Source organism: Tubulanus polymorphus, chromosome 1 (assembly GCF_964204645.1).
Source record: "Tubulanus polymorphus chromosome 1, tnTubPoly1.2, whole genome shotgun sequence".
NCBI classification, from domain to species: Eukaryota; Metazoa; Nemertea; class Palaeonemertea; order Tubulaniformes; family Tubulanidae; genus Tubulanus; species Tubulanus polymorphus.
In genome coordinates this window covers 2,085,697-2,099,906 of record NC_134025.1, presented here as the reverse complement: position 1 = coordinate 2,099,906, position 14,210 = coordinate 2,085,697, and the positions used below count along the sequence as shown (strand labels likewise).

Below are 14,210 nucleotides of genomic sequence, written 5' to 3'. Positions count from 1 at the left end.
AGAGAAACTGCTAGTTGGTCCGGTAGAGAAACTGCTAGTTGGTCCGGTAGAGAAACTGCTCGTAGGTCCAGTAGAGTAACTGCTCGTAGGTCCAGTGGAGAAACTGCTAGTTGGCCCGGTTGAGTAACTGCTAGTTGGTCCAGTAGACACACTACTTGTTGATCCTGTCGAGAAACTACTAGTTGATCCTGTCGAAAAACTGCTAGTTGGTCCGGTAGAGAAACTGCTAGTTGGCCCGGTAGAGAAACTGCTCGTAGGTCCTGTAGAGAAACTGCTAGTTGGTCCAGTAGACATGCTTGCAGTTGTTTGCCCACTCGAGAAACTGCTAGTTGGTCCGGTGGAGACACTACTCATTGATCCAGTAGACATGCTTGGAGTTGTTGGCCCAGTAGAGAAACTACTAGTTGGTCCAGTAGAGTAACTGCTCGTAGGTCCAGTAGAGAAACTACTCGTTGATCCAGTAGACATGCTTGGAGTTGTTGTCCCTGTTGAGAAACTGCTAGTTGGTCCAGTAGACATGCTTGGAGTTGTCGGTCCAGTAGTGAAGCTGCTAGTTGGTCCTGTAGAGAAACTGCTAGTTGGTCCAGTAGACATGCTTGCAGTTGTCGACCCGGTTGAGAAACTGCTAGTTGATCCAGTAGACATGCTTGCAGTTGTTGGTTCAGTAGAGACACTACTTGTTGGCATAGTAGAGAAACTACTCGTTGGTCCAGTAGACATGCTTGCAGTGGTTGGTCCTGTAGAGAAGCTGCTAGTTGGTCCAGTAGACATGCTTGCAGTTGTTGGTCCAGTAGAGACACTACTTGTTGGCATAGTAGAGAAACTACTCGTTGGTCCAGTAGACATGCTTGCAGTGGTTGGTCCTGTAGAGAAACTGCTCGTTGGTCCAGTAGACATGCTTGCAGTTGTTGGCCCTGTCGAGAAACTGCTAGTTGGTCCAGTAGAGAAACTGCTCGTTGGTCCAGTTGACATGCTTGCAGTGGTTGGTCCTGTAGAGAAGCTGCTAGTTGGTCCAGTAGACATGCTTCCTGTTGTTGGCCCGGTTGAGAAACTACTAGTTGGTCCAGTAGAGACACTACTCATTGATCCAGTAGACATGCTTGCAGTTGTTGGCCCGGTTGAGAAACTGCTAGTTGGTCCTGTAGAGAAGCTGCTAGTTGGCCCTGTAGAGAAACTGCTAGTTGGTCCAGTAGACATGCTTGCAGTGGTTGGTCCTGTAGAGAAGCTGCTAGTTGGTCCAGTAGACATGCTTGCAGTGGTTGGTCCTGTAGAGAAACTGCTGGTTGGTCCAGTAGACACACTACTTGTTGATCCTGTCGAGAAACTGCTAGTTGGCCCGGTAGAGAAACTGCTAGTTGGTCCGGTAGAGAAACTGCTCGTAGGTCCAGTAGAGTAACTGCTCGTAGGTCCAGTGGAGAAACTGCTAGTTGGCCCGGTTGAGTAACTGCTAGTTGGTCCAGTAGACACACTACTTGTTGATCCTGTCGAGAAACTACTAGTTGATTCTGTCGAGAAACTGCTAGTTGGTCCGGTAGAGAAACTGCTCGTAGGTCCTGTAGAGAAACTGCTAGTTGGTCCAGTAGACATGCTTGCAGTTGTTGGTCCACTAGAGAAACTGCTAGTTGGTCCAGTAGACATGCTTGCAGTTGTTGGCCCAGTAGAGAAACTGCTAGTTGGCCCGGTAGAGAAACTGCTAGTTGGTCCAGTTGAGTAACTGCTCGTAGGCCCAGTAGAGAAACTACTAGTTGGCCCGGTAGAGAAACTGCTAGTTGGTCCAGTTGAGTAACTGCTCGTAGGCCCAGTAGAGAAACTACTAGTTGGCCCGGTAGAGAAACTGCTAGTTGGTCCAGTAGACATGCTTGGAGTTGTTGGTCCAGTTGAGAAACTACTTGTTGGTCCGGTAGAGACACTACTCATTGATCCAGTAGACATGCTTGCAGTTGTTGATGCAGTAGAGAAACTGCTAGTTGGTCCCGTAGAGTAACTGCTCGTAGGACCAGTAGAGAAACTGCTAGTTGGTCCGGTAGAGAAACTGCTCGTAGGTCCTGTAGAGAAACTGCTAGTTGGTCCAGTAGACATGCTTGCAGTTGTTGGCCCAGTAGAGAAACTGCTAGTTGGTCCAGTAGACATGCTTGCAGTTGTTGGCCCAGTAGAGAAACTACTTGTTGGTCCGGTAGAGACACTACTAGTTGGTCCAGTAGAGTAACTGCTAGTTGGTCCGGTGGAGAAACTGCTCGAAGGTCCTGTAGAGAAACTGCTAGTTGGTCCAGTTGAGTAACTGCTCGTAGGCCCAGTAGAGAAACTACTAGTTGGCCCGGTAGAGAAACTGCTAGTTGGTCCAGTAGACATGCTTGGAGTTGTTGGTCCAGTTGAGAAACTACTTGTTGGTCCGGTAGAGACACTACTCATTGATCCAGTAGACATGCTTGCAGTTGTTGGTCCAGTAGAGAAACTGCTAGTTGGTCCCGTAGAGTAACTGCTCGTAGGTCCTGTAGAGAAACTGCTAGTTGGTCCAGTAGACATGCTTGCAGTTGTTGGCCCGGTAGAGAAACTGCTAGTTGGTCCTGTAGAGAAGCTGCTAGTTGGCCCTGTAGAGAAACTACTAGTTGGCCCTGTAGAGAAACTGCTAGTTGGTCCAGTAGACGTGCTTGCAGTTGTTGGTCCTGTCGAGAAACTGCTAGTTGGTCCAGTAGACATGCTTGCAGTTGTTGGCCCGGTTGAGAAACTGCTAGTTGGCCCAGTAGAGACACTACTCATTGATCCAGTAGACATGCTTGGAGTTGTTGGCCCTGACGAGAAACTGCTAGTTGGTCCAGTAGACATGCTTGCAGTTGTTGGCCCGGTTGAGAAACTGCTAGTTGGTCCTGTAGAGAAGCTGCTAGTTGGCCCCGTAGAGAAACTACTAGTTGGCCCGGTAGAGAAACTGCTAGTTGGCCCAGTAGACATGCTTGCAGTTGTTGGCCCGGTTGAGAAACTACTAGTTGGTCCAGTAGACATGCTTGCAGTTGTTGGTCCCGTAGAGAAACTGCTAGTTGGTCCAGTAGACGTGCTTGCAGTTGTTGGTCCTGTCGAGAAACTGCTAGTTGGCCCAGTAGAGACACTACTCATTGATCCAGTAGACATGCTTGCAGTTGTTGGTCCTGTAGAGAAACTGCTAGTTGGTCCTGTAGAGAAACTGCTAGTTGGTCCAGTAGACATGCTTGCAGTTGTTGGCCCGGTTGAGAAACTGCTAGTTGGTCCAGTAGACATGCTTGCAGTTGTTGGTCCTGTAGAGAAACTGCTTGTTGGTCCGGTTGACATGCTTGCAGTTGTTGGCCCGGTTGAGAAACTACTAGTTGGTCCAGTAGACATGCTTGCAGTTGTTGGTCCCGTAGAGAAACTGCTAGTTGGTCCAGTAGACGTGCTTGCAGTTGTTGGTCCTGTCGAGAAACTGCTAGTTGGCCCAGTAGAGACACTACTCATTGATCCAGTAGACATGCTTGCAGTTGTTGGTCCTGTAGAGAAACTGCTAGTTGGTCCTGTAGAGAAACTGCTAGTTGGTCCAGTAGACATGCTTGCAGTTGTTGGTCCTGTAGAGAAACTGCTAGTTGGTCCAGTAGACATGCTTGGAGTTGTTGGCCCGGTTGAGAAACTGCTAGTTGGTCCAGTAGACATGCTTGCAGTTGTTGGTCCTGTAGAGAAACTGCTTGTTGGCCCAGTAGACATGCTTGCAGTTGTTGGTCCCGTAGAGAAACTGCTAGTTGGTCCTGTGGAGAAACTGCTAGTTGGTCCAGTAGACATGCTTGCAGTTGTTGGCCCGGTTGAGAAACTGCTAGTTGGTCCAGTAGACATGCTTGCAGTTGTTGGTCCTGTAGAGAAACTGCTTGTTGGTCCGGTTGACATGCTTGCAGTTGTTGGCCCGGTTGAGAAACTACTAGTTGGTCCAGTAGACATGCTTGCAGTTGTTGGTCCCGTAGAGAAACTGCTAGTTGGTCCAGTAGACGTGCTTGCAGTTGTTGGTCCTGTCAAGAAACTGCTAGTTGGCCCACTAGAGACACTACTCATTGATCCAGTAGACATGCTTGCAGTTGTTGGTCCTGTAGAGAAACTGCTAGTTGGTCCAGTAGACATGCTTGGAGTTGTTGGTCCAGAAGAGAAACTGCTAGTTGGTCCTGTAGAGATACTACTCGTAGGTCCAGTAGACATGCTTGCAGTTGTTGGTCCAGTAGAGAAACTGCTAGTTGGTCCCGTAGAGTAACTGCTCGTAGGACCAGTAGAGAAACTGCTAGTTGGTCCGGTAGAGAAACTGCTCGTAGGTCCTGTAGAGAAACTGCTAGTTGGTCCAGTAGACATGCTTGCAGTTGTTGGCCCGGTAGAGAAACTGCTAGTTGGTCCTGTAGAGAAGCTGCTAGTTGGTCCAGTAGACATGCTTGCAGTGGTTGGTCCTGTAGAGAAACTGCTAGTTGGTCCAGTAGACGTGCTTGCAGTTGTTGGTCCTGTCGAGAAACTGCTAGTTGGTCCAGTAGACATGCTTGCAGTTGTTGGCCCGGTTGAGAAACTGCTAGTTGGTCCCGTAGAGTAACTGCTCGTAGGACCAGTAGAGAAACTGCTAGTTGGTCCGGTAGAGAAACTGCTCGTAGGTCCTGTAGAGAAACTGCTAGTTGGTCCAGTAGACATGCTTGCAGTTGTTGGCCCGGTAGAGAAACTGCTAGTTGGTCCTGTAGAGAAACTGCTAGTTGGTCCAGTAGACATGCTTGCAGTTGTTGGCCCGGTTGAGAAACTGCTAGTTGGTCCCGTAGAGTAACTGCTCGTAGGACCAGTAGAGAAACTGCTAGTTGGTCCGGTAGAGAAACTGCTAGTTGGTCCTGAAGAGAAGCTGCTAGTTGGTCCAGTAGACATGCTTGCAGTGGTTGGTCCTGTAGAGAAACTGCTAGTTGGTCCAGTAGACGTGCTTGCAGTTGTTGGTCCTGTCGAGAAACTGCTAGTTGGTCCAGTAGACATGCTTGCAGTTGTTGGCCCGGTTGAGAAACTGCTAGTTGGTCCTGTAGAGAAGCTGCTAGTTGGCCCCGTAGAGAAACTACTAGTTGGCCCTGTAGAGAAACTGCTAGTTGGTCCTGTAGAGAAACTGCTAGTTGGTCCAGTAGACGTGCTCGGAGTTGTTGGCCCGGTTGAGAAACTGCTAGTTGGTCCAGTAGACATGCTTGCAGTTGTTGGTCCTGTAGAGAAACTGCTTGTTGGCCCAGTAGACATGCTTGGAGTTGTTGGCCCGGTTGAGAAACTGCTAGTTGGTCCAGTAGACATGCTTGCAGTTGTTGGTCCTGTAGAGAAACTGCTTGTTGGCCCAGTAGACATGCTTGCAGTTGTTGGCCCGGTTGAGAAACTACTAGTTGGTCCAGTAGACATGCTTGCAGTTGTTGGTCCCGTAGAGAAACTGCTAGTTGGTCCAGTAGACGTGCTTGCAGTTGTTGGTCCTGTCGAGAAACTGCTAGTTGGCCCAGTAGAGACACTACTCATTGATCCAGTAGACATGCTTGCAGTTGTTGGTCCTGTAGAGAAACTGCTAGTTGGTCCTGTGGAGAAACTGCTAGTTGGTCCAGTAGACATGCTTGCAGTTGTTGGCCCGGTTGAGAAACTGCTAGTTGGTCCAGTAGACATGCTTGCAGTTGTTGGTCCTGTAGAGAAACTGCTTGTTGGTCCGGTTGACATGCTTGCAGTTGTTGGCCCGGTTGAGAAACTACTAGTTGGTCCAGTAGACATGCTTGCAGTTGTTGGTCCCGTAGAGAAACTGCTAGTTGGTCCAGTAGACGTGCTTGCAGTTGTTGGTCCTGTCGAGAAACTGCTAGTTGGCCCAGTAGAGACACTACTCATTGATCCAGTAGACATGCTTGCAGTTGTTGGTCCTGTAGAGAAACTGCTAGTTGGTCCAGTAGACATGCTTGGAGTTGTTGGCCCGGTTGAGAAACTGCTAGTTGGTCCAGTAGACATGCTTGCAGTTGTTGGCCCGGTTGAGAAACGACTAGTTGGTCCAGTAGACATGCTTGCAGTTGTTGGTCCCGTAGAGAAACTGCTAGTTGGTCCAGTAGACGTGCTTGCAGTTGTTGGTCCTGTAGAGAAACTGCTTGTTGGTCCGGTTGACATGCTTGCAGTTGTTGGCCCGGTTGAGAAACTACTAGTTGGTCCAGTAGACATGCTTGCAGTTGTTGGTCCCGTAGAGAAACTGCTAGTTGGTCCAGTAGACGTGCTTGCAGTTGTTGGTCCTGTCGAGAAACTGCTAGTTGGCCCAGTAGAGACACTACTCATTGATCCAGTAGACATGCTTGCAGTTGTTGGTCCTGTAGAGAAACTGCTAGTTGGTCCAGTAGACATGCTTGGAGTTGTTGGTCCAGAAGAGAAACTGCTAGTTGGTCCTGTAGAGATACTACTCGTAGGTCCAGTAGACATGCTTGCAGTAGTTGGCCCAGTAGAGAAACTGCTAGTTAGCTCAGTAGAGTAACTACTGGTTGGCCCGGTAGAGACACTGGTCAAAGTCGTTGAAACTAAATAATTATTTCAAAAGTCACCAAAATAACCGATTAGAAGGATGTGGGCATTGTGATATCTATAATGAATGAAGTCTTTAATGTTCGAGTGTTGAACCGGCAATCTTCTAAATTGGATTCGTTTATTTATCTGATGTAGAGTATTTGTTTGCGTGATTATTTTATCGGTTCATTACGACCAGAATGTAAAGAAGCAAAAATGTGGGAAAACCTGAATATCAATTTATACTTAATATATTGAATGATGTGTAGTAAGTAGTACTAACCTTTTGTTGCTGTTGACGTGCTCATTGGAGTTGTTTCTGCTGTGGAAATAGCAGAAGTTGATCCTGCATATGATAAAGAAAACTTCAATTTAGATATTAATGACTGAATGAATGTGGGATAACGCTAGTGTTGAAAGGAAGGAATAAGGTTTGTCAGGGGATGGAAGATAGTTCAGGAGGTTTGTATAAGCGTTGATCGAACAACACATCTGCAAGAGAAAGAGGAATCACAATTAGTATCAAATTGACAATTTCATCGTTACGAACGAATTGTAAATAAAAAGTCGGTTCAACCATACATAGCAAAAAAAATAACGATGTGTGAATCTGATATGGCCTTTGAATTGAAAAAAGTATCATATTTGATTAAAATCAAGATAACGAAGAATCGATCTATCATAGAATTTCGCAACAAACGCCGCTAGTCATCCGCCCCGGCAGGGTTTACTAGAACCTGATTTCACCGCTAGACTCAACCACGAACAAATCCCTGCCGCACTAGCCTGGGCCAAATTCGGTTTTCGTATCTAGTCGACTGAGTAGACGGAACTAATAACCGAATGCGCTTACTTTCCGAACTATTTCCGGAATATAGCTCCGACTAACTGAAATTCGGTTTCACTTAGACGTGCTTTAGTCGACTAACTCAAATAACCGAAAATGGCCCTGAGTGCGATGTCATTACGATTTCCGTCATTACGCAAGCCTGCGCATGTGCCTGCGCAACCGGTCTAGTGTTGCCGAGTGTAGCGATGCCATTAGGTTCGAATTCCTGCCAGGAAGGATGGTAAAATTATACTCGCTGGAGAAAATATCATATAAAAAGTATAAGATTGACTTACCACCCTCAAAACAAGCCCTTAAGACTGCATTAACTAAAACAGCTGATGGTTGATCTTTAGCCCCTTTTATATATATTCGTAGAAACCTTGCCTCGCGGTTCCCAAGTGGAACTTTCAATTTCACCTGTGCGACTGGGTCAACCGCCTGAAAGGTAAGGCGTTATCTTTTCATTCTGCTACCTCAACAGAACACGTATAATATTCCTCATAAAAACTACATTTACCTCTTCTTTCACGTTGAGCCACGTTTTGCCGTCAACGCTTGTTTTAAACAAGAAAGTCTGGCCGAACATTTCAAAAAACTCGACGTCGATCAACCGAGCATTGGAACTTTTAATTTCGAATTGATAATACACTCCATCATTTGCTCTGTCGTTTATCCAATTTCTCTCGGTGAATCGGAAAACCTTTTTAGAATTGCGTAAAGCATCTCGGGCTGGCGATAGTTCTGAACTAGCAGTAACCAGTAGACTAGTAGATCCGAAGTCTAATTCCACGGGTTCTTTGCACGTGGTACCTAAAAAATTACACATGTAACAAGATTCTCGCTTACTTTATTCGAAACTGGAATTTAATCAGAATTAGAAAATACACTCTATAATACAAAAGACTTGTACAGAATGATTTTAGAGAATCAATAAAGCATTACTCACTGGTAGTAGTTTGCGGAGCTGTAGTTGATCCTGACATTGTAGATGACGTTGCAAAGGGAGAGGTTTGTGAAGAGGTAGGAGCGCTTGAAGTAAGGGTAATGCGTGGAGTGGTAACTACATAATAATAACGTTACATAATTTGAATAAGCTTCGTAGCTAGAATATGAACGTGCATCAATGAAAACATTTACAGGAAACTATTCTATATTTCTGATGAAAATGATTCTAATAAAATGATTTTATAAAGAAAGCCATCATATGCGGCAGATTGATATAATAATATAATATAATACATAAACATACCACATCCTATCTCATCACTTCCATCATCACAGTCCGGTATCCCATCACATCTAGCGGAATTATCGACGCATTTACTACATATAAACTGGTTCACCATACAGGTTGTAGTTAAATGAGTAGACGTACTGATGACAGTGGTATGGCGCACTGCAGATGAAATACAATATTAAAACATCAAATTTCTAGCCATCCATTATCAAATGAAACACGTTTTGTGCGATTATACCTGGTGTTACTGGTGGTTGGGTGACTCCTGGTGTTACTAAAGGTTGTGTGACGTTTGGTGTAACTGGAGGTTGTGTGACTCCTGGTGTAACTGGTGGTTGAGTGACACCTGGTGTTACTGGTGGTTGAGTGACTCCTGGTGTTACTGGTGGTTGAGTTACCCCTGGTGTTACTGGTGGTTGGGTGACTCCTGGTGTTACTGGTGGTTGAGTGACGCCTGGTGTTACTGGTGGTTTAGTGACACCTGGTGTAACTGGTGGTTGGGTGATTCCTGGTGTAACTGGCGGTTGAGTGACACCTGGTGTTACTGGTGGTTGAGTGACTCCTGGTGTAACTGGTGGTTGAGTGACTCCTGGTGTAACTGGGGGTTGAGTGAGACCTGGTGTAACTGGTGGTTGAGTGACTCCGGGTGTAACTGGTGGTTGAGTGACACCTGGTGTTACTGGTGGTTGAGTGACTCCTGGTGTTACTGGTGGTTGAGTGACGCCTGGTGTAACTGGTGGTTTAGTGACTCCTGGTGTTACTGGTGGTTGAGTGACTCCTGGTGTTACTGGTGGTTGAGTGACTCCTGGTGTAACTGGTGGTTGAGTGACTCCTGGTGTAACTGGGGGTTGAGTGAGACCTGGTGTAACTGGTGGTTGAGTGACTCCGGGTGTAACTGGTGGTTGAGTGACACCTGGTGTTACTGGTGGTTGAGTGACTCCTGGTGTTACTGGTGGTTGAGTAACGCCTGGTGTTACTGGTGGTTGAGTGACTCCTGGTGTTACTGGTGGTTGAGTGACTCCTGGTGTTACTGGTGGTTGAGTGACTCCTGGTGTAACTGGTGGTTGAGTGACTCCTGGTGTAACTGGGGGTTGAGTGAGACCTGGTGTAACTGGTGGTTGAGTGACTCCGGGTGTAACTGGTGGTTGAGTGACACCTGGTGTTACTGGTGGTTGAGTGACTCCTGGTGTTACTGGTGGTTGAGTGACGCCTGGTGTAACTGGTGGTTTAGTGACTCCTGGTGTTACTGGTGGTTGAGTGACTCCTGGTGTTACTGGTGGTTGAGTGACTCCTGGTGTTACAGGTGGTTGGGTGACTTCTGGTGTTACTGGTGGTTGAGTGACGCCTGGTGTTACTGGTGGTTTAGTGACACCTGGTGTAACTGGTGGTTGGGTGATTCCTGGTGTTACTGGGGGTTGAGTGAGACCTGGTGTTACTGGTGGTTGAGTGACTCCTGGTGTTACTGGTGGTTGAGTGACGCCTGGTGTAACTGGTGGTTTAGTGACTCCTGGTGTTACTGGTGGTTGAGTGACTCCTGGTGTTACTGGTGGTTGAGTGACTCCTGGTGTTACAGGTGGTTGGGTGACTCCTGGTGTTACTGGTGGTTGAGTGACACCTGGTGTTACTGGTGGTTGAGTGACTCCTGGTGTTACTGGTGGTTGAGTGACGCCTGGTGTAACTGGTGGTTTAGTGACACCTGGTGTAACTGGTGGTTGGGTGATTCCTGGTGTTACTGGGGGTTGAGTGAGACCTGGTGTTACTGGTGGTTGAGTGACTCCTGGTGTTACTGGTGGTTGAGTGACACCTGGTGTAACTGGTGGTTGGGTGATTCCTGGTGTTACTGGGGGTTGAGTGAGACCTGGTGTTACTGGTGGTTGAGTGACTCCTGGTGTTACTGGTGGTTGAGTGACGCCTGGTGTAACTGGTGGTTTAGTGACTCCTGGTGTTACTGGTGGTTGAGTGACTCCTGGTGTTACTGGTGGTTGAGTGACACCTGGTGTAACTGGTGGTTGGGTGATTCCTGGTGTTACTGGGGGTTGAGTGAGACCTGGTGTTACTGGTGGTTGAGTGACTCCTGGTGTTACTGGTGGTTGAGTGACGCCTGGTGTAACTGGTGGTTTAGTGACTCCTGGTGTTACTGGTGGTTGAGTGACTCCTGGTGTTACTGGTGGTTGAGTGACTCCTGGTGTTACAGGTGGTTGGGTGACTCCTGGTGTTACTGGTGGTTGAGTGACACCTGGTGTTACTGGTGGTTGAGTGACTCCTGGTGTTACTGGTGGTTGAGTGACGCCTGGTGTAACTGGTGGTTTAGTGACACCTGGTGTAACTGGTGGTTGGGTGATTCCTGGTGTTACTGGGGGTTGAGTGAGACCTGGTGTTACTGGTGGTTGAGTGACTCCTGGTGTTACTGGTGGTTGAGTGACGCCTGGTGTAACTGGTGGTTTAGTGACTCCTGGTGTTACTGGTGGTTGAGTGACTCCTGGTGTTACTGGTGGTTTAGTGACACCTGGTGTAACTGGTGGTTGGGTGATTCCTGGTGTTACTGGGGGTTGAGTGAGACCTGGTGTTACTGGTGGTTGAGTGACTCCTGGTGTTACTGGTGGTTGAGTGACGCCTGGTGTAACTGGTGGTTTAGTGACTCCTGGTGTTACTGGTGGTTGAGTGACTCCTGGTGTTACTGGTGGTTGAGTGACTCCTGGTGTTACAGGTGGTTGGGTGACTCCTGGTGTTACTGGCGGTTGAGTGACACCTGGTGTTACTGGTGGTTGAGTGACTCCTGGTGTTACTGGTGGTTGAGTGACGCCTGGTGTAACTGGTGGTTTAGTGACTCCTGGTGTTACTGGTGGTTGAGTGACTCCTGGTGTTACTGGTGGTTGAGTGACTCCTGGTGTTACAGGTGGTTGGGTGACTCCTGGTGTTACTGGTGGTTGAGTGACACCTGGTGTGACTGGTGGTTGAGTGACCCCTGGTGTTACAGGTGGTTGAGTGACTCCTGGCGTAACTGGTGGTTTAGTGACTCCTGGTGTTACTGGTGGTTGAGTGACCCCTGGTGTTACAGGTGGTTGAGTGACTCCTGGTGTTACTGGTGGTTGAGTGACGCCTGGTGTAACTGGTGGTTTAGTGACTCCTGGTGTTACTGGTGGTTGAGTGACTCCTGGTGTTACTGGTGGTTGAGTGACTCCTGGTGTTACAGGTGGTTGGGTGACTCCTGGTGTTACTGGCGGTTGAGTGACACCTGGTGTTACTGGTGGTTGAGTGACTCCTGGTGTTACTGGTGGTTGAGTGACGCCTGGTGTAACTGGTGGTTTAGTGACTCCTGGTGTTACTGGTGGTTGAGTGACTCCTGGTGTTACTGGTGGTTGAGTGACTCCTGGTGTTACAGGTGGTTGGGTGACTCCTGGTGTTACTGGTGGTTGAGTGACACCTGGTGTGACTGGTGGTTGAGTGACCCCTGGTGTTACAGGTGGTTGAGTGACTCCTGGCGTAACTGGTGGTTTAGTGACTCCTGGTGTTACTGGTGGTTGAGTGACCCCTGGTGTTACAGGTGGTTGAGTGACTCCTGGTGTTACCGGTGGTTTAGTGACACCTGGTGTTACTGGTGGTTGAGTGACCCCTGGTGTTACTGGTGGTTGAGTGACTCCTGGTGTAACTGGTGGTTGAGTGACACCTGGTGTTACTGGTGGTTGAGTGACTCCTGGTGTTACAGGTGGTTGGGTGACTCCTGGTGTTACTGGTGGTTTGGTGACTCCTGGTGTAACTGGTGGTTGAGTGACACCTGGTGTGACTGGTGGTTTAGTGACCCCTGGTGTTACTGGTGGTTGGGTAACGCCAGGTGTGACTGGTGGTTGAGTGACCCCTGGTGTTACAGGTGGTTGAGTGAGTCCTGGTGTTACTGGTGGTTTAGTGACACCTGGTGTTACTGGTGGTTGAGTGACCCCTGGTGTTACTGGTGGTTGAGTGACTCCTGGTGTAACTGGTGGTTGAGTGACACCTGGTGTTACTGGTGGTTGAGTGACTCCTGGTGTTACTGGTGGTTGAGTAACGCCTGGTGTTACTGGTGGTTGAGTGACACCTGGTGTGACTGGTGGTTTAGTGACCCCTGGTGTTACTGGTGGTTGGGTAACGCCAGGTGTGACTGGTGGTTGAGTGACCCCTGGTGTTACAGGTGGTTGAGTGACTCCTGGTGATACTGGTGGTTTAGTGACACCTGGTGTTACAGGTGGTTGGGTGACTCCTGGTGTTACTGGTGGTTGAGTGACACCTGGTGTAACTGGTGGTTGAGTAACGCCTGGTGTTACTGGTGGTTGAGTGACACCTGGTGTGACTGGTGGTTGAGTGACCCCTGGTGTTACTGGTGGTTGAGTGACCCCTGGTGTTACTGGCGGTTGAGTGACTCCTGGTGTAACTGGTGGTTGAGTGACACCTGGTGTTACTGGTGGTTGAGTAACGCCTGGTGTTACTGGTGGTTGAGTGACTCCTGGTGTTACAGGTGGTTGGGTGACTCCTGGTGTTACTGGTGGTTTGGTGACTCCTGGTGTAACTGGTGGTTGAGTGACACCTGGTGTGACTGGTGGTTGAGTGACCCCTGGTGTCACTGGTGGTTGGGTAACGCCAGGTGTTACTGGTGGTTGAGTGACTCCTGGTGTAACTGGTGGTTGAGTGACTCCTGGTGTTACTGGTGGTTGAGTGACGCCTGGTGTTACTGGTGGTTTAGTGACACCTGGTGTAACTGGTGGTTGGGTGATTCCTGGTGTTACTGGGGGTTGAGTGAGACCTGGTGTAACTGGCGGTTGAGTGACTCCTGGTGTTACTGGTGGTTGAGTGACGCCTGGTGTAACTGGTGGTTTAGTGACTCCTGGTGTTACTGGTGGTTGAGTGACTCCTGGTGTTACTGGTGGTTGAGTGACTCCTGGTGTTACAGGTGGTTGGGTGACTCCTGGTGTTACTGGTGGTTGAGTGACACCTGGCGTAACTGGTGGTTGAGTAACGCCTGGTGTTACTGGTGGTTGAGTGACACCTGGTGTGACTGGTGGTTGAGTGACCCCTGGTGTTACTGGTGGTTGAGTGACCCCTGGTGTTACTGGCGGTTGAGTGACTCCTGGTGTAACTGGTGGTTGAGTGACACCTGGTGTTACTGGTGGTTGAGTAACGCCTGGTGTTACTGGTGGTTGAGTGACTCCTGGTGTTACAGGTGGTTGGGTGACTCCTGGTGTTACTGGTGGTTTGGTGACTCCTGGTGTAACTGGTGGTTGAGTGACACCTGGTGTGACTGGTGGTTGAGTGACCCCTGGTGTTACTGGTGGTTGGGTAACGCCAGGTGTTACTGGTGGTTGAGTGACTCCTGGTGTAACTGGTGGTTGAGTGACTCCTGGTGTTACAGGTGGTTGGGTGACGCCTGGTGTTACAGGTGGTTGGGTGACTCCTGGTGTTACTGGTGGTTTGGTGACTCCTGGTGTAACTGGTGGTTGAGTGACACCTGGTGTGACTGGTGGTTGAGTGACCCCTGGTGTTACTGGTGGTTGGGTAATGCCAGGAGTAACTGGTGGTTGAGTGACTCCTGGTGTAATTGGTGGTTGAGTGACTCCTGGTGTTACAGGTGGTTGAGTGACTCCTGGTGTTACTGGTGGTTGAGTGACTCCT

General features: G+C 48.7%; 2 protein-coding genes across 2 annotated transcripts in view; both read right to left on the bottom strand.

Moving 5' to 3' along the window:
* LOC141915339 (uncharacterized) overlaps window positions 1–14,210 on the bottom strand; it is a 47,241-nt gene that overhangs the window by 20,930 nt on the left and 12,101 nt on the right. Inside the window, exons 6-9 of the mRNA XM_074806834.1 lie at window positions 13,359–13,368; window positions 8,809–11,616; window positions 8,583–8,729; window positions 6,785–6,847 (exon numbers count right to left, since the gene is read on the bottom strand). Of these exons, the coding sequence (XP_074662935.1) occupies window positions 6,785–6,847; window positions 8,583–8,729; window positions 8,809–11,616; window positions 13,359–13,368 (3,028 nt within the window). The remainder of the gene's footprint in view (window positions 1–6,784; window positions 6,848–8,582; window positions 8,730–8,808; window positions 11,617–13,358; window positions 13,369–14,210) is intronic.
* LOC141902291 (uncharacterized) lies at window positions 4,217–6,438 on the bottom strand (the record flags this gene model as incomplete). Its single annotated transcript, XM_074789953.1, has 3 exons — window positions 4,217–4,237; window positions 4,414–4,561; window positions 6,293–6,438. Coding segments are annotated over 3 exons (315 nt in total), but the record flags the coding sequence as incomplete, so codon positions are not given.